Source organism: Hyperolius riggenbachi, chromosome 7, assembly GCF_040937935.1.
Source record: "Hyperolius riggenbachi isolate aHypRig1 chromosome 7, aHypRig1.pri, whole genome shotgun sequence".
In the NCBI taxonomy this organism is placed as follows: domain Eukaryota; kingdom Metazoa; phylum Chordata; class Amphibia; order Anura; family Hyperoliidae; genus Hyperolius; species Hyperolius riggenbachi.
This window is the reverse complement of record NC_090652.1, coordinates 162594104-162616208: the sequence shown is the minus strand read 5'-3', so window position 1 is coordinate 162616208 and position 22105 is coordinate 162594104. Positions and strand designations below refer to the sequence as shown.

The 22105-nt window shown below is 48.5% G+C and overlaps 1 protein-coding gene across 3 annotated transcripts in view; it reads right to left on the bottom strand.

Moving 5' to 3' along the window:
- The window catches only part of PGAP1 (post-GPI attachment to proteins inositol deacylase 1), a 240276-nt gene that overhangs the window by 32343 nt on the left and 185828 nt on the right, over positions 1-22105 (bottom strand). For all 3 annotated transcript variants that reach the window (XM_068244826.1, XM_068244828.1, XM_068244830.1), the window contains one exon: positions 3708-3798. In XM_068244826.1, coding sequence (XP_068100927.1) covers positions 3708-3798 — 91 coding nt within the window. The remainder of the gene's footprint in view (positions 1-3707; positions 3799-22105) is intronic.

Below are 22105 nucleotides of genomic sequence, written 5' to 3'. Positions count from 1 at the left end.
GCACATACGCAGATCGTCGCAAAGACATTCTGCACATGTGCAGTATTACCAAAGCGGTGTACATACTCCCAGTGGCCTCCTAAGCACGGCATGCGTGCTCACAGCACTGCATATGAGGCCGCGCATCCTGTGCAAGGGGATATCATCCTCCAGTTCACAGGTTCTGACCCAAAAGTTCTGGGCCTAGTACTGGACATATTTTAGCTAAATGGAGTGGTGTGTGTGTGTGTGTGTGTGTGTGTGTGTGTGTGTGTGTGTGTTGGGGGGCGGGGGGGGGACACACGAGAATGCAGTCGGCATCAAGCTGGCATGAGGAGAACAGGTATAAGCAACACCTATACACTCTTTTTCACCTCAGAATTCCAATAAAGAATATCATGCCAGTGGAACTACAGATTACAGAGGTCTTAAAGAAAATCTGTACAATAAAAAAACATACCAATCAACTCACTGTGATCTCCTGGATTCCTCTTTGCGGTTTACGCCGCAATCCTGTGTGTATGTATGTATGCATGTATATATATATATATATATATATATATATATATATATATATATATAATGTTACAGTATACTACAAGTTTTTATTACCAGTGAATTATCTGCACTCCTGTTAGGGATTCTCACAGTTTCTCAGCATGACAAGCTGAAACAGGGAGCAGAGGCCTGTCTGTGAGGGATGAAAAAAAGCACATACACAGAGCTTGCAGGGGGCCTGCAGAGGGCATGCATAACTTCTCCCCATCACAGCAGAGGCAGCATTCCTCTCTGTGTCGCCAAAGGAAAGAAGATTAGTTATATTACAGAGAAAGTGCAACTAGAAAAGGCTGCAGTAATCCAGAGCACATTAGAACAGGTATAGGAACTTATAGGATAGAAGAAATAAGGCTGAAAATTTTGATACAGAGTCTCTTTAAGATAGTAATCACTTGTTCCGGACCATAAAAACTTGTTTTTGTACTCATACTTGTTTTAAAGTTTCAGTTTTTATACAGTTTTGACATGTATTCAATGGTATATTTTAAAGTAAACCTAAACTAAAAATATAAACTTACGAGTAGGGATGAGCGAGCACAATTTTGTGAGTTCATTTACTTGTATGACTGCCTGTTCCCAGGGGGCACTGTAATCCATTCTTCCGACACTTCCATCTCACAACTGAAACGTCTGCTTATAAAAGGAGGAAGTACAGGGATGGAGTGACCCCCCCCCCCCCACTCAAACAAGAGAGGATACAGTTTTGCTTCTTGTACAACTATGCTTGCTCATCCCTACTTATAAGATAATGTGTAATAAGAATGATAAATAGAACTTTCCTGAAGTCTTGTACTCTTATTTTCAATGTTATGGGTTAAAGCAAACGTGTGACACAGAGAAATTTGGACAATTACCTCAGTAGCAGAAAGTTTTGGACACGATAGGGATGAGTAAAACAGTTTTGTAAGAAGTGAAACTGTACCCAAATTTGTTAGGAGGAGGCCGCGACAGAGAGGGTTAAGTTACAGGGTTTAGTTAAATGGTGTGCTCCATCCTTCCAACACATCCTTCTCAGCTGGAACTTCCGCTGTGAAGGAGGAAGTGTCAGAGAGATGAAACACAGCAAGATACATTGATTGCACAGGTAACAAAGGAATATTTAATAAAAAAAAATATATATATATATATATTTTACCTTACCTGGGGCTTCTTGGAGTCGTCCTGTGCCCACGACATCCTCCTGATTCCCTCCAGCCAGCAGGGGCGACCCCCCACAAAGCCAAGTACTGCACATGCGTGACCCCAAACCGCACTCGCCCTGATTGCACTCCTATGGCTGGGAACGATCTGCACATGTGGAGTAGCGATTTTCGCATTCTGTGCATGCACAGAACGCTCCCAGCCACAGGAGCGCAAACAGGGTGTGCGCAGCTCAGGGCCACTCATGTGCAATAGCCGGCAACGGGCCAGCTTTGTGGTGGTTGCCACTGCTGGTTGAACGAAATCTAGAGGATGTGGGCAAAGGATGACTCCGGGGGGCTGCAAGAAGCCCCAGGTAAGTGTGTGTATGTGTGTGTGTGTGTATATATATATTTATTTATATTTATTTTATTTTTAAACTTAAATATTCCTTTAATCTTACTGCAGCCTGCTCCTTGCACACACGTGGGCAAAGTTTCATGTCGAGCAAAATTGTTATCAATTGTCACTGATCCAGAGGCTTCCCAGATCCTCTTTGAGACCAACATTTTTCCACAGGACCTTCTTCTACTTGCAGCTGAAAGCAAGGTTAGTGAATACACGGTAGAACTACGATCTCATGCAAGGGGAAAAAAAAAAATCAGTGCACGAGCAGCTTTGTTAATTTTGAGCATGTGCAGACTTTAATCGTGCATGCCCAGTCCGGATATGCTCACATATGCCAAGAGTGCAGCCACAAGAAACATATTTGACACGCTTTTGTATAATGTCTTTAGAAACACCTAACACTGGATCGGTGGGCAGCAGGAGGATCCGGGAAGCCTCTGGACTACCCAGAGGCTTCCAACTATGAGGAAAGTATGCAATCAAAGTTTTCTTTGCTATAGGTACATTTAAATATTGAAGTGTAAACCAAAATCATGTCAGTGTGATGTCAACCCTGCACAAACACATCAGAAATAATAACCCTTTGAACTTTTCAGCACTATCCTGCTATCAGTATTGTTTCTTTAGCCAAAAGTTTTGGCTTCTATTATCAGGAAAACGGCCACTACATTCAACTGCTATGAAATATGTTATGCCCATTGCTTTGGGATTGGCCACACAATGGCCTTTGGTTGCACAGGCCCGTGTAATCTTCCATCAGATCAGTTAGTGTTTTTTGTCCCTCCTCCTTTTAGCCAGCCAACCCACAGTACACATCTTTCTTTCTGATTTTGTAATGGTTCAATCAATAAAAGAGCTTTTAAAATGACTTATTGGTACTTATTGGTACCGACTCAATCAGCTGTATTGGAATCCTAGCCCCAATAGGTACTGAGCGTGGGTTTTGGCATAAAGTATTTCTCCCCAACACATGGGTGCTTTCCAATTTTTGTGCAGACAAAGGGGGTGTGCAGCAGGAAATATAGAAGCAAATTTCTAAAGGGTCAAATGGTCTGCCAGATAATGTGCTGTTATCGCTTCAAATGAATACCAACTCCGCATATTTAAACTGGTGATCAATTGATTTCCACTTTAAAAGGAGACTTACAGTGTATGCTACTTTCAAAGTGACAAACACCATAGGGCAGTGTTCCCCAACCCTGTCCTCGAGGCCCACCAACAGTGCATATTTTGTGGAAGACAACAGAGGTAGTTAATCAGCTCTGCTGAGACACTAATGACCTCACCTGTGAATGTTTGTGGTTTCCTGCAAAACGTACTGTTGGTGGGCCTTGAGGACAGGGTTGGGGAACTCTGCATAGGGAACAATGAGGAACAGAGGGGTTTGTTTGAGACACCTTGTTCACCGTTTGCAACAGATCAACGCTTAGAAAGTAGCCATCACATTTTGGCTAATTAAAAAAAACAACAACAACAGTGAACATGCAACACTGATGGATGTACAAAGTGGATGCTGTGAGAGAGAATATAAGAAAAAGTAGGTCATTAAAACATTAGCATAAAATAAATAAAAGTAAATGCATGAAGCGTAAAAATGAACCGCGTTAAAGTATATGCTCGAGCAAGCAATAAATAAGGCTTACCCCAATAAGAATCTGCAAATGTTTACAATGGGATCTACTTTGTATGGTTTGGCAGCAGTATCCAGTAATGCATCGAATTCTAAGCAGTGCCCTGAAAAACAAAGATTTACAGTTATCACCATGTTGTTTTGTTAATGTTCATTCAGATGTATGAAAACCTATAAAAAAAAACATATGGCATTCATCTATAGTAGAAAAAAAAAAAAAAAGCTATTTCATAAACAAACACAAAAAAGACTTAGCGAGCTCCACCTCCTAAACCTATAACCTAATCTCTACTGTGGGTATGCTGCAATAGTTCCAAATGTTGTACTAACATATATAAATTATACAGTCCTATAGCATACTATGCGCTGCCTCACAGCTCTTCATAAACAGACAGATATGAAAATGATAGATGGTCGTAAGTGAAACCAGCAGAGGGACAAAGGGATTGATGAGTATGACAATGTTTGTTGCTTACCTATTTAGAAGGTAACTGCACCCACAGTATTTTCAAAATCGCCTACAACAGGGCCTTTATTAATATTGAAATGTACTGAGTTATGATCTCAGCCTGTTTAAACTTCTCCTGTGTACATACAATAAATCTTCATCCCCATCTATGCAGTACTTGTACTTGCCCAGGCTGCCCCAGGTTTTTTTTTTTTCATGTGTGCATGCGTTTGTTTAAAATACCATATTTACTATAGAGATTGCACAGCCACTCTTCTTGCAAGCTGTGTACAACCCAAGCAGTAGGGAGCATGGGTCCCACAATAGGCTGTGGGAACAACAGATACAGAATAGCAGCAGGAAATGTTAAGGGTGCATACCTGTACATTTAACATACACAGAGGTGCTGCTTAACTAGTATCTAACAACAGGACAACACCAATAATTAAGGTATAATGAATTTTCATTTTAAGTCATTTCAAATGTAAGAAAGTAATTGTGAGATGCATACCCACATGAGAGCAGGCAAGGTAAAACAGATATACGTTTCTGTTAGAAATAAATAACATTAATATGACCCTGTAGTGAAAGAAATATGGTGGAGCCATATTTATTTCCTATTTTATTTAAACTATGCCAACTGGCTGGCTGTCCTACTGATGATTAGAGATGGCTCGAACCTCCGATTTTCGGTTTGCGATCCTCGAACGCGAACTTCCGCAAAAAGTTTGGTTCGCGCGAACTTTTCGAACCGCAATAGGCTTCAATGGGGAGGCGAACTTTGAAAACTAGAAACATTTATGCTGGCCACAAAAGTGATGGAAAAGATGTTTCAAGGGGTCTAACATTGAGTTTTTGCATAGCAGAGTGGGATACACACCAAAAGTCCCAGGGAAAAATGTGGATTTGACGCACAGCAGCGTTTTAAGGGCAGAAATCACATTGCATGCTAAATTGGAGGCCTAAAGTGCTTTAAAACATCTTGCATGTGTATACATCAATCAGGGAGTGTAATTAGTGTACTGGTTCACACTGACAGACCAAACTCACGGTGTAACGCACCGCAAACAGCGGTTTGTGTAGTGACAGCCGTGCTGGACTGGTGCGCACCATGGCGAGATTGCTCTTCCTCAGTGATATCAGGTAATGTCTGACTGCCTTATCAACTTTCGATGGTTCCTTCGCTACCATTGTTAAAGCTTACCTACATCTATTTTTTTTAAATTACTTTTTCTTCTGGCTGTTCAGTACCTTTAACGAGAATCTGTTATGGAGGGCAAGTAAGCCATTCATTCAACTGTGTGAAACTTTCGATGGTACTTTCTCAGTACGATGGTGACCACGGGTAATGGCTGGGGAATCAGGGTTCAATACCGGTCCGGAGTGGGAGCCTGAGAAACGGCTACCACCACACATCCAAGGAAGGACCCATTGTGCTATATAAGTAATGTACCTGCCCTGACCGTGCTTTGCAGACCAGGCATCTATTGTCAGATGGACCCTTGACCCAACGCTGTGTGCCAGACATGACACCACTTGCCTTTAACGAGAATCTGTTATGGAGGGCAAGTCTGCCATTCATTCAACTGTGTGACTGATAAACAAGTTTCCATATTACTTTCTCAGTACCATGGTGACCACGGGTAATGGCTGGGGAATCAGGGTTAGATTCCGGTCCAGAGTGGGAGCCTGAGAAATGGCTACCTCCACACATCCAAGGAAGGCAGCAGGCACGCTGTGGGTAAAGGAGCAGGAACGGCTACCACCACACATCCAAGGAAGCCAGCAGGCATGGCATGCAAGTCCCGACTCAGAGAGGTAGTGACGAAAAATAACAATACAGGAGGACTTTCGAGGCCCTGCTGTATATGAGACAAATCAACTTTAAATCCTTTAACGAGAATCTGTTATGGAGGGCAAGTCTGCCATCCATTCAAGTGAAAGGGATGCACTGACTGCCAGGTATAATACAATGTGCAGTCACAAATGCAGTGAAAGGTACGCAGCTGTTTGCGTAGTGAAGGCCGTGCTGGACCGGTGTGCACCATGACGATAGTGCAGGTGATGGCGGCTTTGCAGCCCATATGGTCGCCGGGCTGAGGTACCTCAATGACAGAACAGTGACTGTCCAGCTGATCGAATGTGGTCTGTCCACAATGAAACAACGACTTTATTATCTTCGGTGTACATACTCCCCCCCCCCCCCCCCCCCGAGACACTCATATAGCACTCGGTCATTGCTTCATTGTGATACGCAAGCCTCTTCACCGCGGCATAGTAAACGATCACGAAGGGGAATTGTTTTGTTGTTGCAGCTGCAGTGCAGTCAGAAAAATTAGGCAGGCATGTACATGCACCAGAAAAATTATTATAGCGCCCGCTGCTTGCAGGAATCCGCTTGGAGTCCTGGACTCTGTTGCTGGTGGTGGAGAAGGCAGTCAAGCGGCCTGCAGGCAGAGATGCTGCGTGGGGAGCGACTTAGTCTTGGGGCAGGCAGCCAGTCATACGGCGTGCAGGCAGAGATGCTGATGGGGACTCAGTGTGGGGACTGACTTAGTCTTCGGGCGGGCAGTAGCCCTCCGGGATCCATGCCTCATTCATTTTGATAAAGGTGAGGTACTGAACACTTTTGTGACCTAGATGACTTCTCTTCTCAGTGACAATGCCTCCAGCTGCGCTGAAGGTCCTTTCTGACAGGACGCTTGAGGCAGGGCAAGACAGAAGTTGGATGGCAAATTGTGACAGCTCTGGCCACAGGTCAAGCCTGCGCACCCAGTAGTCCGGGGGTTCGTCGCTGCTTACAGTGTCTACAACCACACTTAAGGCCAGGTAGTCTGCTACCTGCCGGTCGAGGCATTGGTGGAGGGTGGATCCGGAAGGGCTAAGGCGAGACGTTGGACTAAAGAATGTCCGCATGTCCGACATCACCATGAGATCGCTAGAGCGTCCTGTCCTTGCCTGCGTGGACATGGGAGAATGATTACTGGCAGTGGTACATGTATTCCGTTGTGCTGTGACATCACCTTTAAACGCACTGTAAAGCATAGTTGCCAGCTTGTTCTGCAAGTGCTGCATCCTTTCTGCCTTCTGGTGATTTGGAAACATCTCCGCCACCTTGTGCTTATACCGAGGATCTAGTTGCGTGGCCACCCAGTACAGCTCATTCCCCTTGAGTTTTTTTATACGGAGGTCCCTCAACAGGCTGGACAGAATGAAAGACGCCATTTGCACAAATTTGGATGCAGACGAACTATCCATCTCCTCTTGCTCATCACCCTCAGTGATGTTAGGTAAGTACTCCTCCTCCCCCAGCCACGATCAATACCACGGGAAAGTTGAGCATCACAAGCCCCCTGCAATGCCTGCTGCGGTTGTTCTTCCACCGCCTCCTCCCAAAAAAAACAAAAAAAAACAAAAAAACAAAAAATAAAACCACCACCTTCCTCATCATCTGACTCCTCTTCTCCACACGACTCTTCCTCCTCCTCCTCCCCCCTCTGTGCTGCCGCAGGTGCTGAGGAATCATCTGGTTCTGCTGAGAATTGATCCCACAACTCTTCATCTTGTTCCTGGTCACACTCCTCCACAGCTTGATCCACCACTCTACGCACGGCACGCTCCAGGAAGAAAGCATATGGGATCAAGTCGCTGATGGCGCCTTCTCTGCGACTCACCAGGTTTGTCACTTCCTCAAACGGCCGCGTGAGCCTGCAGGCATTTCGCATGAGTGTCCAGTACTTCGGCCAGAACATCCCCATCTCCCCAGAGCATGTCCTTTGACTGTAGTTGTAGAGATACTGTTTGATGGCTTTCTCCTGTTGTAGCAAGCGGTTGAACATCAGGAGCGTTGAATTCCAGTGAATCGGGCTATCGCAAATCAAGTGCCTCACCGGCGAATATCGGCAAAGAGTGCCATGAAAGTGTACACACACCTTCCTGGACTGCTTCAGGACGTCCTGTAAGCCTGGGTACTTAGACACAAATCTCTGAATTATTAGGTTAAGCACATGTGCCATGCAGGGTACAGGTGTCAACTGTTACGGAACAATAAACAGGTATTGCAATGAATGACCACAGTTTGCAGAAACACTGATACTGAGACAGGAATGTGCAAAAAGGTGTTTTATTAAGGACCAAATCATGCAAACAACATACAACCATATGCAAACAATATATACAGTGAATCTCCCGCAAACCAAACAAAACAGTGTGCACACATATAACCAAAACCCTGACTATCTATCTATCTACAAACGGCATGCAGGAGATATATATGTACAAGCAAATATATATATATACAATAACGCGGTATCAAAGGGGGCAGGCAAAGACAGGTCAAAACGGAATAACAGAGTCAGCAACGGGTAATCAGATACAAGCAAGGTACAAAGGAATAGACAGAAGCAGAGTCAGGACTAGCAGAGGTTCAGCAGCAGGTAATCAGATCACAGAGCAGGTACAGGAAACCAGGTATCAGGAACAGAGGTGACCAGAGACTCAGACCTGTAACATAGGAAGTTCTGGCAATGACTTGCAGGAAGAGGCAGACTTATATAGTCCATGTAATAGGAAGCAGCTGGTGGTAGTTGATCAGAGACACATTAGAGGCCTCTGCAGGCCATACAAAGAACTGCAAGTCCTTAGATGCAACGATAAGCCACCTGCTGGTGGATAGTGGAAGTCCAGGGCAGTCCAACTCAATACCACCACCAGCAGGCAAGAGATGATACCACAAGAATCGTAACAGTACCCCCCCCCCCCCCTGAAGGAGCGGCCTCAGGACGCTCCACAGTGTCTTTAGAAAATGTCCGCCCGGGTCCCACAAGAAGGCAGACAATCCACACATTGGCCAGGTGGTTCGCAGAGGCCAAGCTCGGGTGGGCAGGGAGGGAAAACACTTTGAAAACTTGATCTTTGGATCTTGTAACATAAGCTGTAGACGTCCAGGCAGGATGGCAAGTTGGAGAAAAGACTGTACAACATCAGGCAGGACCCAGAAAGCAGCAACAAATACAGGAGGCAGTAGAAGGCAAACCTGGGTGGGCAGGGAGGGAAATAATGCCAACCAAATCCAGACCAGCATTTTTTGGACAGAGAGCAATGTAGAAATCAGGATCTCAGGACACTGGAGGATATCAGGCAATGTATCAGGCTGGACAGGAGACTGGCAGGCATAAGGCTTGGCAGGGGACTGGACAGGATCATTAGGCTGAGCAGGAGACTGACAGGCATCATCAGGCTTGACAGGAAACTGGACAGGATCTTCAGACTGAGCAGGAGACTGGAGAGGATCATCAGGCTGAGCAGAAGGCTGGACAGGATCATCAGGCTGAGCAGAAGGCTGGACAGGATCATCAGGCTGAGCAGAAGGCTGGACAGGATCATCAGGCTGAGCAGAAGGCTGGACAGGATCATCAGGCTGAGCAGAAGGCTGGACAGGATCATCAGGCTGAGCAGAAGGCTGGACAGGATCATCAGGCTGAGCAGGAGACTGGACAGGATCATCAGGCTGAGCAGGAGACTGGACAGGATCATCAGGCTGAGCAGGAGACTGGACAGGATCATCAGGCTGAGCAGGAGACTGGACAGGATCATCAGGCTGAGCAGGAGACTGGACAGGATCATCAGGCTGAGCAGGAGACTGGACAGGATCATCAGGCTGAGCAGGAGACTGGAGAGGGTCACCAGGCTGAGCAGGAGGCTGGAGAGGATCACCAGGCTGAGCAGGAAACTGGCAGGCACCAACAGGCTTGGCAGGAGATTGGCAGGCATCATCAGGCTGAGCAGGAAACCGGATAGGAACAGGCTGAACAGCAGACTGGACAGGATCATCAGTCTTGGCAGGAAAATGAGCAAGATCAGGCTGAACAGGAGACTGGCAGGCACCAACAGGCTTGGCAGGAAACTGGCATGCATCATCAGGCTGAGGAGGAGACTGGACAGGATCAGAGTGGACAACAGGTTGGCAGGTCTCAGACAGAGCAGGAAACTGGCAGACAACAGGCGCTACCGCAGGCTTGGTACCAACAGGGCAGACCGCAGTCTTGGAAGCATCAGGAGCGTTGATTACAGGAGTCTCTAGTGGCTGGGCAACAGCAAAAGTCTGTGAAGGCTGGGCAGCAGCAGAAATCTGTGGAGCCTGGGCAGCAGCAGAAATCTGTGGAGCCTGGGCAGCAGCAGAAATCTGTGGAGCCTGGGCAGCAGCAGAAGTCTGTGGAGGCTGGGCAGCAGCAGAAGTCTGTGGAGGCTGGGCAGCAGCAGAAGTCTGTGGAGGCTGGGCAGCAGCAAAAGTCTGTGGAGGCTGGGCAGCAGCAAAAGTCTGTGGAGGCTGGGCAGCAGCAAAAGTCTGTGGAGGCTGGGCAGCAGCAAAAGTCTGTGGAGGCTGGGCAGCAGCAAAAGTCTGTGGAGGCTGGGCAGCAGCAAAAGTCTGTGGAGGCTGGGCAGCAGCAAAAGTCTGTGGAGGCTGGGCAGCAGCAAAAGTCTGTGGAGACTGGGCAGCAGCAAAAGTCTGTGGAGACTGGGCAGCAGCAAAAGTCTGTGGAGACTGGGCAGCAGCAAAAGTCTGTGGAGACTGGGCAGCAGCAAAAGTCTGTGGAGACTGGGCAGCAGCAAAAGTCTGTGGAGACTGGGCAGCAGCAAAAGTCTGTGGAGACTGGGCAGCAGCAAAAGTCTGTGGAGACTGGGCAGCAGCAAAAGTCTGTGGAGACTGGGCAGCAGCAAAAGTCTGTGGAGACTGGGCAGCAGCAAAAGTCTGTGGAGACTGGGCAGCAGCAAAAGTCTGTGGAGACTGGGCAGCAGCAAAAGTCTGTGGAGACTGGGCAGCAGCAAAAGTCTGTGGAGACTGGGCAGCAGCAAAAGTCTGTGGAGACTGGGCAGCAGCAAAAGTCTGTGGAGACTGGGCAGCAGCAAAAGTCTGTGGAGACTGGGCAGCAGCAAAAGTCTGTGGAGACTGGGCAGCAGCAAAAGTCTGTGGAGACTGGGCAGCAGCAAAAGTCTGTGGAGACTGGGCAGCAGCAAAAGTCTGTGGAGACTGGGCAGCAGCAAAAGTCTGTGGAGACTGGGCAGCAGCAAAAGTCTGTGGAGACTGGGCAGCAGCAAAAGTCTGTGGAGACTGGGCAGCAGCAAAAGTCTGTGGAGACTGGGCAGCAGCAAAAGTCTGTGGAGACTGGGCAGCAGCAAAAGTCTGTGGAGACTGGGCAGCAGCAAAAGTCTGTGGAGACTGGGCAGCAGCAAAAGTCTGTGGAGACTGGGCAGCAGCAAAAGTCTGTGGAGACTGGGCAGCAGCAAAAGTCTGTGGAGACTGGGCAGCAGCAAAAGTCTGTGGAGACTGGGCAGCAGCAAAAGTCTGTGGAGACTGGGCAGCAGCAAAAGTCTGTGGAGACTGGGCAGCAGCAAAAGTCTGTGGAGACTGGGCAGCAGCAAAAGTCTGTGGAGACTGGGCAGCAGCAAAAGTCTGTGGAGACTGGGCAGCAGCAAAAGTCTGTGGAGACTGGGCAGCAGCAAAAGTCTGTGGAGACTGGGCAGCAGCAAAAGTCTGTGGAGACTGGGCAGCAGCAAAAGTCTGTGGAGACTGGGCAGCAGCAAAAGTCTGTGGAGACTGGGCAGCAGCAAAAGTCTGTGGAGACTGGGCAGCAGCAAAAGTCTGTGGAGACTGGGCAGCAGCAAAAGTCTGTGGAGACTGGGCAGCAGCAAAAGTCTGTGGAGACTGGGCAGCAGCAAAAGTCTGTGGAGACTGGGCAGCAGCAAAAGTCTGTGGAGACTGGGCAGCAGCAAAAGTCTGTGGAGACTGGGCAGCAGCAAAAGTCTGTGGAGACTGGGCAGCAGCAAAAGTCTGTGGAGACTGGGCAGCAGCAAAAGTCTGTGGAGACTGGGCAGCAGCAAAAGTCTGTGGAGACTGGGCAGCAGCAAAAGTCTGTGGAGACTGGGCAGCAGCAAAAGTCTGTGGAGACTGGGCAGCAGCAAAAGTCTGTGGAGACTGGGCAGCAGCAAAAGTCTGTGGAGACTGGGCAGCAGCAAAAGTCTGTGGAGACTGGGCAGCAGCAAAAGTCTGTGGAGACTGGGCAGCAGCAAAAGTCTGTGGAGACTGGGCAGCAGCAAAAGTCTGTGGAGACTGGGCAGCAGCAAAAGTCTGTGGAGACTGGGCAGCAGCAAAAGTCTGTGGAGACTGGGCAGCAGCAAAAGTCTGTGGAGACTGGGCAGCAGCAAAAGTCTGTGGAGACTGGGCAGCAGCAAAAGTCTGTGGAGACTGGGCAGCAGCAAAAGTCTGTGGAGACTGGGCAGCAGCAAAAGTCTGTGGAGACTGGGCAGCAGCAAAAGTCTGTGGAGACTGGGCAGCAGCAAAAGTCTGTGGAGACTGGGCAGCAGCAAAAGTCTGTGGAGACTGGGCAGCAGCAAAAGTCTGTGGAGACTGGGCAGCAGCAAAAGTCTGTGGAGACTGGGCAGCAGCAAAAGTCTGTGGAGACTGGGCAGCAGCAAAAGTCTGTGGAGACTGGGCAGCAGCAAAAGTCTGTGGAGACTGGGCAGCAGCAAAAGTCTGTGGAGACTGGGCAGCAGCAAAAGTCTGTGGAGACTGGGCAGCAGCAAAAGTCTGTGGAGACTGGGCAGCAGCAAAAGTCTGTGGAGACTGGGCAGCAGCAAAAGTCTGTGGAGACTGGGCAGCAGCAAAAGTCTGTGGAGACTGGGCAGCAGCAAAAGTCTGTGGAGACTGGGCAGCAGCAAAAGTCTGTGGAGACTGGACAGCAGCAAAAGTCTGTGGAGACTGGGCAGCAGCAAAAGTCTGTGGGGACTGGGCAGCAGCAAAAGTCTGTGGGGACTGGGCAGCAGCAAAAGTCTGTGGAGACTGGGCAGCAGCAAAAGTCTGTGGAGACTGGACAGCAGCAAAAGTCTGTGGAGACTGGGCAGCAGCAAAAGTCTGTGGAGACTGGGCAGCAGCAAAAGTCTGTGGAGACTGGACAGCAGCAAAAGTCTGTGGAGACTGGGCAGCAGCAAAAGTCTGTGGGGACTGGGCAGCAGCAAAAGTCTGTGGGGACTGGGCAGCAGCAAAAGTCTGTGGAGACTGGGCAGCAGATTGCATAACTTCATGGATCTGGACCTTTGGCTTAGTACTTGGCTGGGCCGTTGGCTGAGCGCATGGCTGAACCGTTGGCTGAGCGCTTGACTGGACCTTTGGCTGAGACCCTGATACAGTTTGTGCGAGTTGGCACTGAGACTGTGCGGACTGGGCCTGTGCGAGCTGGAACTGAAACTGAGTGGGCAGGATACTAGATTGAAATTCTGTAGGCTGTATGCCGTTTTCTGCAGACTGGATGCAAAACTCTCCAGACTGAGCAGGATTCTGCAGGTTGACTAGAAGTCTCTGCAGACTGGAGGCAATATTCTGCAGACTGGGAACATAGTTCTGCAGACTGGATGCAAAGTTCTGCAGACTGTGAGCAGGATTCTGCAGGCTGAGCACAAGGCTCTGCAGATGGAGGCAAAGTCGCTGCAGGCTGAAGGCAAGGCTCTGCAGACAAACACACGGCTGGACTGGATCCTGGAGCATACCAAGTCTGCAAGAGCTGTGAGAGGAAGGCAAGAGTTTGTATAACAGGTGTCACCGAAACATTAACCGGAGGCTGCACCAGACAGGAGTTGGATGGAGGCTGCTCAGGAGGTAAGATGACTGGAGGCTGCACAGGAGGTAAGATGACTGGAGGCTGCACAGGAGGTAAGATGACTGGAGGCTGCACAGGAGGTAAGTTGACTGGAGGCTGCACAGGAGGTAAGTTGACTGGAGGCTGCACAGGAGGTGAGATGACTGGAGGCTGCACAGGAGGTGAGATGACTGGAGGCTGCACAGGAGGTGAGATGACTGGAGGCTGCACAGGAGGTGAGATGACTGGAGGCTGCACAGGAGGAGAGATGACTGGAGGCTGCACAGGAGGTGAGATGACTGGAGGCTGCACAGGAGGTGAGATGACTGGAGGCTGCACAGGAGGTGAGATGACTGGAGTAATAGAAGCCGTTGGAGAATATTTGCGTCTGGACTTGGAGACCACTCTGGAAACTGGAGCAACAGCAGGTTCTCTTGATGAGGCTGGATACTGCCAGGACCAAGGTGTGGACCTGATAGCGGTTTGCAAAGGTGCTGATTTGATATGTTTTTTAACTATGGTAGGTTCTGAGTTCTGGACACAGGAGGAGGTAAATGAAAAATAAGCAGGAGACAGAGAGTGGGAACGGAAAGAAAGGATTTCATTCCAAGCAGCAATCAGAGCAACAGCTGATCCGTGCTTACAAAGCTTATGTGTCAACAAAGACTCAGTTGCACGTATACTGGCGGATACAAACGCTTCACTTTTTTCAGAATACCATTCACAAAATCCTTTCATATCTCTTTTCAAAAAATCAAACAAATGGTCAATCTGATCAGAGTTAAACAAAAAATCCAAACGTTCTTTTCTGGAAGACTGACATTTAGGTACTTTAGCTGCAGAGGACTCAGGGTTCTGAACTAGATGAGAGGTAGCCAGAGGGTTAACAGGGGATTTGCATAATGACAGGATTTCAGAATATGCATCAATCAGGGCATGAGCTGACTCAGGCTTACATCTTCTTTCAGACAATAGACTCTCAACCGCACATTTACATCCAGAAACAAATGCAAAGCTTTGCTTAATGTAAAAGTCAAAAAATGCTTTTCTGTCTGTTTTCAAATAACTATGGTACATGTTAACTTGTTCGGAAGTAAAGCCAACCTGGACAGGATTTATAACAGGTAAGGCAGGAGCTGTGGAACCTGCAGAGAAAATTTTCTGCCATGCATTTAGCAAAAGAGAGGCTTTCCCATACTTGCATATTCCCTTAGTAATCAGGGACTGGAGGGAATCAATGCAAGCCTGCACGCTCTGTTTATCTTTGCCTGAGTAGTAATCAAGAAAACATTCCCTGTCATACTCAAACAAATTAATTAGAGCTTCTATGGCATAGTTGCTTACGTGAACTACAGCAATGGATGAATGACAACTGGCTGAAACTAAATGCAGACAAAACTGAAGTCCTTCTGATTGGAGGGCAGAGCATGATAACAAAACAACTTAACTTGCAGTCTTCACCACTGGGAATAGGAGGCACGGATCTACGCAGCTCTGATCATGTGCGTAGCCTGGGAGTTCTAATTGATGGGGATTTAAACTTCAGAACTCAAATCTCTGCTGTGGTGAAATCATCCTATTTTCACCTGAAGAACATTGCAAAAATCAAGCACCTCATACCCCCAGAAGATCTGCCAACCTTAGTCCACGCCTTCATCACATCTGGCCTTCCAAAAAAGGTCTTGTACCGCCTACAGCTGATACAGAATACTGCTGCCAGACTGCTAACCAACCAACCCCGTCACTGCCACATAATGCCAGTCCTGCATTCCCTTCACTGGCTACCTATAGAATGGAGGGTCCTATTCAAGATCGGCCTACTGACATTTAAATCCCTGAATAATCTAGGCCCTGGATACATGAAAGATATGTTACAGCTGCGTAGCAATCCCCGCATTCTCAGATCCACAGGTTCTAATAATCTAGTCATACCCAGAGTCCACTTGGAAACTTTTGGTCCCAGAGCCTTCTGTCATGCTGCCCCTACGTTTTGGAACTCCTTACCTCAACAGATCAGGACAGCCCCATCCCTGGACGTGTTTAAATCCAGACTGAAAACCCACCTGTTCAGTCTGGCATTTGCAGAAATATAACTTTTGTTGTGTGAATACTTCATCCTACTAACTACTGAATCTGAGAGAGCCTAAGCGCTTTGAGTCCTATGGGAGAAAAGCGCTATAGAAATGTTATTGTATTGTATTGTATATATTGTATTAAAAGGTGGTTCATAATCGCTGACTATACTTCTGTCATAATCCGGTTGCAAACAAACATTTGTTATTTTGGGGTGTACAAGGTCATTCCAGATCCTGGCTAAATTTTCAATATCTTGGGTGCTAAAGATTCCCAATTTAACATAACTGTGGGCTTGGAAAATTAACTGCTGTATTTCAGCCTTAGAAAAACCAGCAAATTCAGCACGACATTCGATCTCTTCTTCATCAGCCAGCAAAACATAATAGTACATTTGTTGCGGATCCATTCTTGGACACAACAGGTATCAGTGCACAGTATGTCTGCAGTGGTCAGTATAATGGCCAGAACTTACTGTTACGGAACAATAAACAGGTATTGCAATGAATGACCACAGTTTGCAGAAACACTGATACTGAGACAGGAATGTGCAAAAAGGTGTTTTATTAAGGACCAAATCATGCAAACAACATACAACCATATGCAAACAATATATACAGTGAATCTCCCGCAAACCAAACAAAACAGTGTGCACACATATAACCAAAACCCTGACTATCTATCTATCTACAAACGGCATGCAGGAGATATATATGTACAAGCAAATATATATATATATATATACAATAACGCGGTATCAAAGGGGGCAGGCAAAGACAGGTCAAAACGGAATAACAGAGTCAGCAACGGGTAATCAGATACAAGCAAGGTACAAAGGAATAGACAGAAGCAGAGTCAGGACTAGCAGAGGTTCAGCAGCAGGTAATCAGATCACAGAGCAGGTACAGGAAACCAGGTATCAGGAACAGAGGTGACCAGAGACTCAGACCTGTAACATAGGAAGTTCTGGCAATGACTTGCAGGAAGAGGCAGACTTATATAGTCCATGTAATAGGAAGCAGCTGGTGGTAGTTGATCAGAGACACATTAGAGGCCTCTGCAGGCCATACAAAGAACTGCAAGTCCTTAGATGCAATGATAAGCCACCTGCTGGTGGATAGTGGAAGTCCAGGGCAGTCCAACTCAATACCACCACCAGCAGGCAAGAGATGATACCACAAGAATCGTAACATCAACTTTCCCAAATTCAAAGCTGAAATGAGATTGCTGCCGTTGTCACACACCACGTTGCCGATCTCCAGTTGGTGCAGGGTCAGCCACAGATCCACCCGTTTGTTCAGAGCAGCCAGGAGAGCTGCTCCAGTGTGACTCTCCGCTTTGAGGCAAGACATGTCTAAGATGGCATGACACCGTCGTACCTGGCATGCAGCATAGGCCCTGGGGAGCTGGGGCTGTGTAGCTGGAGAGGAGATCACAGCACCAGTAGAGTTGAACTGCCACTCAGCCGAGGAGGAGGAGGATGGCGAAGAGGATGTAGCAGGAGGAGAGGAGGTGGCAGCAGGCCTGCCTGCAAGTCGTAGAGGTGTCACAACTAGGTCGGCTACACAGCCATGTACTCCCTGCTTGCCAGTGGTCACCAGGTTGACCCTAAGGGCTGTGTAAGTAACGTACCTGCCCTGCCCGTGCTTAGCAGACCTGGCATCCGTGGTCAGATGGACCCTTGACCCAACGCTGTGTGCCAGAGATGACACCACTTGCCTTTCAACTTCATGGTACAGTTTGGGTATTGCCTTTTTTGAGAAATAATTGCGGCCTGGTATCTTACACTGCAGTGTCTCAATGGCCACAAATTTTCAGAAGGCCTCAGAGTCCACCAGCTGGTATGGTAACAGCTGGTGAGCTAACAGTTCCACCAAGCCAGCTGTCAGACGCCGGGCAAGGGAGTGACTGGCAGACATTGGCTTCTTCTGCTCAAAGATTTCTCTCATGGACACCTGGCTGCTGCTGTGGGCAGAGCAGGAACCGCTCAAGGTGAGAGGCGGAGTGGAGGAGGGTGGTTGTGATTGTGAAGGAGCAAGGGAGAAAGCGGCTGAAGATGATGCACCTGAAGGAGGAAGAGAAGGAGGGTGGCTTTGCTTTGTGTGCTGCTTTTCCTCAGGTGGTCTTGCCATTGCAGTTTGTGCCTTTTCTCCATGTGCCTTCGTAAGGCAGTTGTCAGTACGTGGGTGTTGGCTGACGTTGAAGGGCATGTTGGCTGGCTGTCCATACGTGGTGATACATGGCGCCGGACACTGCCACCAGCCGTTTCGGATGACAAGCTCCCCCTGCTTCTTTCAGGAACTCATCTCCTCCTACTCCTCTCCGACTCCCCCTCTGAACTGTCCCCCTGTTCATCTCCTCTATTGGGAACCCACGTGACATCCGTATCATCATAATCATCATCCTAATCATCCTCCCCAGCTTTGCTTGCATCAGACACCTCCAAAAGACAAGACAAGACAAATAACATTTATATTGCGCTTTTCTCCTTGCGGACTCAAAGCGCCAGAGCAGAGCAGCAGCCACTAGGGCGCGCTCTATTGGCAGTAGCAGTGTAAGGGAGACTTGCCAAAGGTCTCCTACTGAATTAGTGCTGGCTTACTGAACAGGCAGAGCCGAGATTCGAACCCTGGTCTCCTGTGTCAGAGGCAGAGCCCTTAACCATTACACCATCAGCCAACTGCAAAACTGCACCAACAGCAGGTACTTCATTATTCTCCTCCTCACCCCTATATGTCCATAGTGTCGCCTAACTCAGACATATGAGGTGGTGTAACTTGCTTAGTGCCTTCATCTTGTTGTAACAATAATGGCTGTGAATCAGTTAATTCCCCACCAAATAACTCCTGCGAAGTGTCAAATGCAGTGGTTGTGGTGCTTGTAGTAGCGCTGGTGGCTGCGGAAGATGAGGTGTTCAAAGTTAAACAGTCAACCACATCAGAATCAGAATCAATTTATTTCGCCAAGCATGACTGGGTCAGGCCCGGAATTGGGTTTGGCACAATGGAGCAATACATAGAAAGAAAGGCAGGAAAACATTAGAATGACAGTAGTATCTCAAACTCAAGTACAAGCATACACGAATATACAATCACAATTAAATATACACAGCCGAAGCCCGCCGCTCCTATGCAGGTGGTAGGGCGCTGATAGTGGGTGGTAGGATGTTAAGGGAGTTCAGGAGGCTAACGGCCATCGGAAAGAAAGAGTTCTTGTGTCTGGTGGTTTTGGTGGGGATGGCCCGAAGTCGCTGACCCAGTGGGAGTGGGGTGAAAAAACATTGGCCTGGGTGAGAGAGGTCACTTGTTTTTTCTCCCAAGATCCTGACAATCTTGGGAGTTGATGGGACGTGCCTTCTTCTGAGCACTGTACTTTGGTCTAGGGCCGCACGAAATCACATCAGCACGACCTCGAACAGACCTGCCGGGTGGCCTGCCTCTTGTTTTGTCCATATCGGGGGGGATGAAGTGAAAGGTATGCACTGATTTGACTAATACAATGTGCAGTCACACAGGTGCAGTGAAAGTTATGCAGAGTGGTATTACAATACAATGTGCAGCTGACACACAGGTGCAGTTAACAGGTATGCACGGACTGGTATATTAAACAGCGTGCGGTCACTCAGGTACTGTGAACAATTATGCAATGACTAGTACTACACATGTGCAACTGTCACACACACAGGTACCGTGAACAGGTATGCAGTGACTGGTATATAACACTGAGTGCGGTCCCGTAGGTGCACTGAACAGGTATGCAGTGACTGGTATCAATACAATGTGCAGCTGTCTCTCACACACACACACACAGGTACCGTGAACAGGTGCAGTGACTGGTGGTATATAAAACTGAGTGCGCTCACGTAGGTAGGTGCACTTAACAGGTAGGTATGCAGTGATTGTTATTACAAATGTGCAGCTGTCACACACATACAGGTACCGTGAACAGGTGCAGTGACTGGTGGTGTATAACACTGCGTGCGCTCACATAGGTAGGTGCACTGAACAGATAGGTATGCAGTGATTGGTATTACAAATGTGCAGCTGTCACACACACAGGTACAGTGAACAGGTGCAGCGACTGACTGGTATATAATATAACACGCTTGTGGTCACGTAGGTAGGTGCACTACTAAACAGGTATGCAGGGATTGGTATTACAAATGTGCAGCTGTCACACACACACAGGTAGTCACTGAATGTGCTGGGCCTGGCAGTGGCACAGTAGGAGTTACCAAGGGGCCAAGGTCCAGCAGCTGCGACTGACTGACAGGACTGTATATGCAACACAAGTGTCTGTGGGACACACACACACACACACACACACACAAAAATAGATCACAAGAACATCAGCTCTCAAAAGAGCTGTTGAGGATGAGGAGTGCTTTTTAGCAATAAGTATCAGCAAGGAGCAACCTAACAAGCCTAAAACAAGAGCCTAACTAAGCTTTCCATATGTCTATACAGCAGGCTCTCTCCCTTCTCTAATTACTGCATGCCTTTTATAAGGGCAAGTATTTAACCACTTGCCGACCGCCCACAGCCCATGGGCGGCGGCAAAGTGGACGCCTAAAGGACCGCAATACGCCTTCAGGCGGCGCGTCCTTTAGGCATGCCGGGGGAGCGATCGCGTCATTGATGACGCGCGCTTCCCCCGGCAACTGGCTCCGCCCACCCGCCGTAACATCCCGCCGGCCGTACGGAAGCGCCGGCGGGATGTTAACCCCGCGATCGCCGCATACAAAGTGTATAATACACTTTGTAATGTATACAAAGTGTATTATACAGGCTGCCTCCTGCCCTGGTGGTCCCAGTGTCCGAGGGACCACCAGGGCAGGCTGCAGCCACCCTAGTCTGCACCCAAACACACTGATCTGCCCCCCCCCGCCCACTGATCGCCCACAGCACCCCTCAGACCCCCCCCTGCCCACCCCCCAGACCCCTGTTTGCACCCAATCACCCCCCTAAAAACCCATCAATCACTCCCTGTCACTATCTGTCAACGCTATTTTTTTTTTTATATCCCCCCCTGCCCCCTGCCCCCTCCTGATCACCCCCCCACCCCTCAGATTCTCCCCAGACCCCCCCCCCAGACCCCCCCCCCTGTGTACTGTATGCATCTATCTTCCCTGATAACCTGTCAATCACCCGTCAATCACCCATCAATCACCCATCAATCACCCCCTGTCACTGCCACCCAACAATCAGCCCCTAACCTGCCCCTTGCGGGCAATCTGATCACCCACCCACACCAATAGATCGCCCGCAGATCCGACATCAGATCACCTCCCAAATCCATTGTTTACATCTATTCTCTCCTCTAAACACCCACTAATTACCCATCAATCACCCATCAATCACCCCCTATCACCACCTGTCACTTTTACCTATCAGATGAGACCCTAATCTGCCCCTTGCGGGCACCCAATCACCCGCCAACACGCTCAGATTGCCCTCTGACCCCCCCTTATCAATTCGCCAGTGCATTAATTACATCTGTTCTTCCCTGTAATAACCCACTGATCACCTGTCAATCACCTGCCAATCACCTATCACCCATCAATCACCCCCTGTCACTGCCACCCATCAATCAGCCCCTAACCTGCCCCTTGCGGGCAATCTGATCTCCCACCCACACCATTAGATCGCCCGCAAACCCGCCGTCAGATTACCTCCCAAATGTATTGTTTACATCTGTTATCTTCTCTAAACACCCACTAATTACCCATCAATCACCCATCAATCACCCCCTATCACCACCTGTCACTGTTACCTATCAGATCAGACCCTAAGCTGCCCCTTGCGGGCACCCAATCACCCGCCCACACGCTCAGATTGCCCTCAGACCCCCCCCCCCCCCCTTATCAATTCACCAGTGCATTAATTACATCTGTCCTTCCATGTAATAACCCACTGATCACCTGTCAATCACCTGCCAATCACCTATCACCCATCAATCACCCCCTGTCACTGCCACCCAACAATCAGCCCCTAACCTGCCCCTTGCGGGCAAACTGATCACCCACCTACACCAATAGATCGCCCGCAGATCCGACATCAGATCACCTCCCAAATCCATTGTTTACATCTATTCTCTCCTCTAAACACCCACTAATTACCCATCAATCACCCATCAATCACCCCCTATCACCACCTGTCACTTTTACCTATCAGATGAGACCCTAATCTGCCCCTTGCGGGCACCCAATCACCCGCCAACACGCTCAGATTGCCCTCTGACCCCCCCTTATCAATTCGC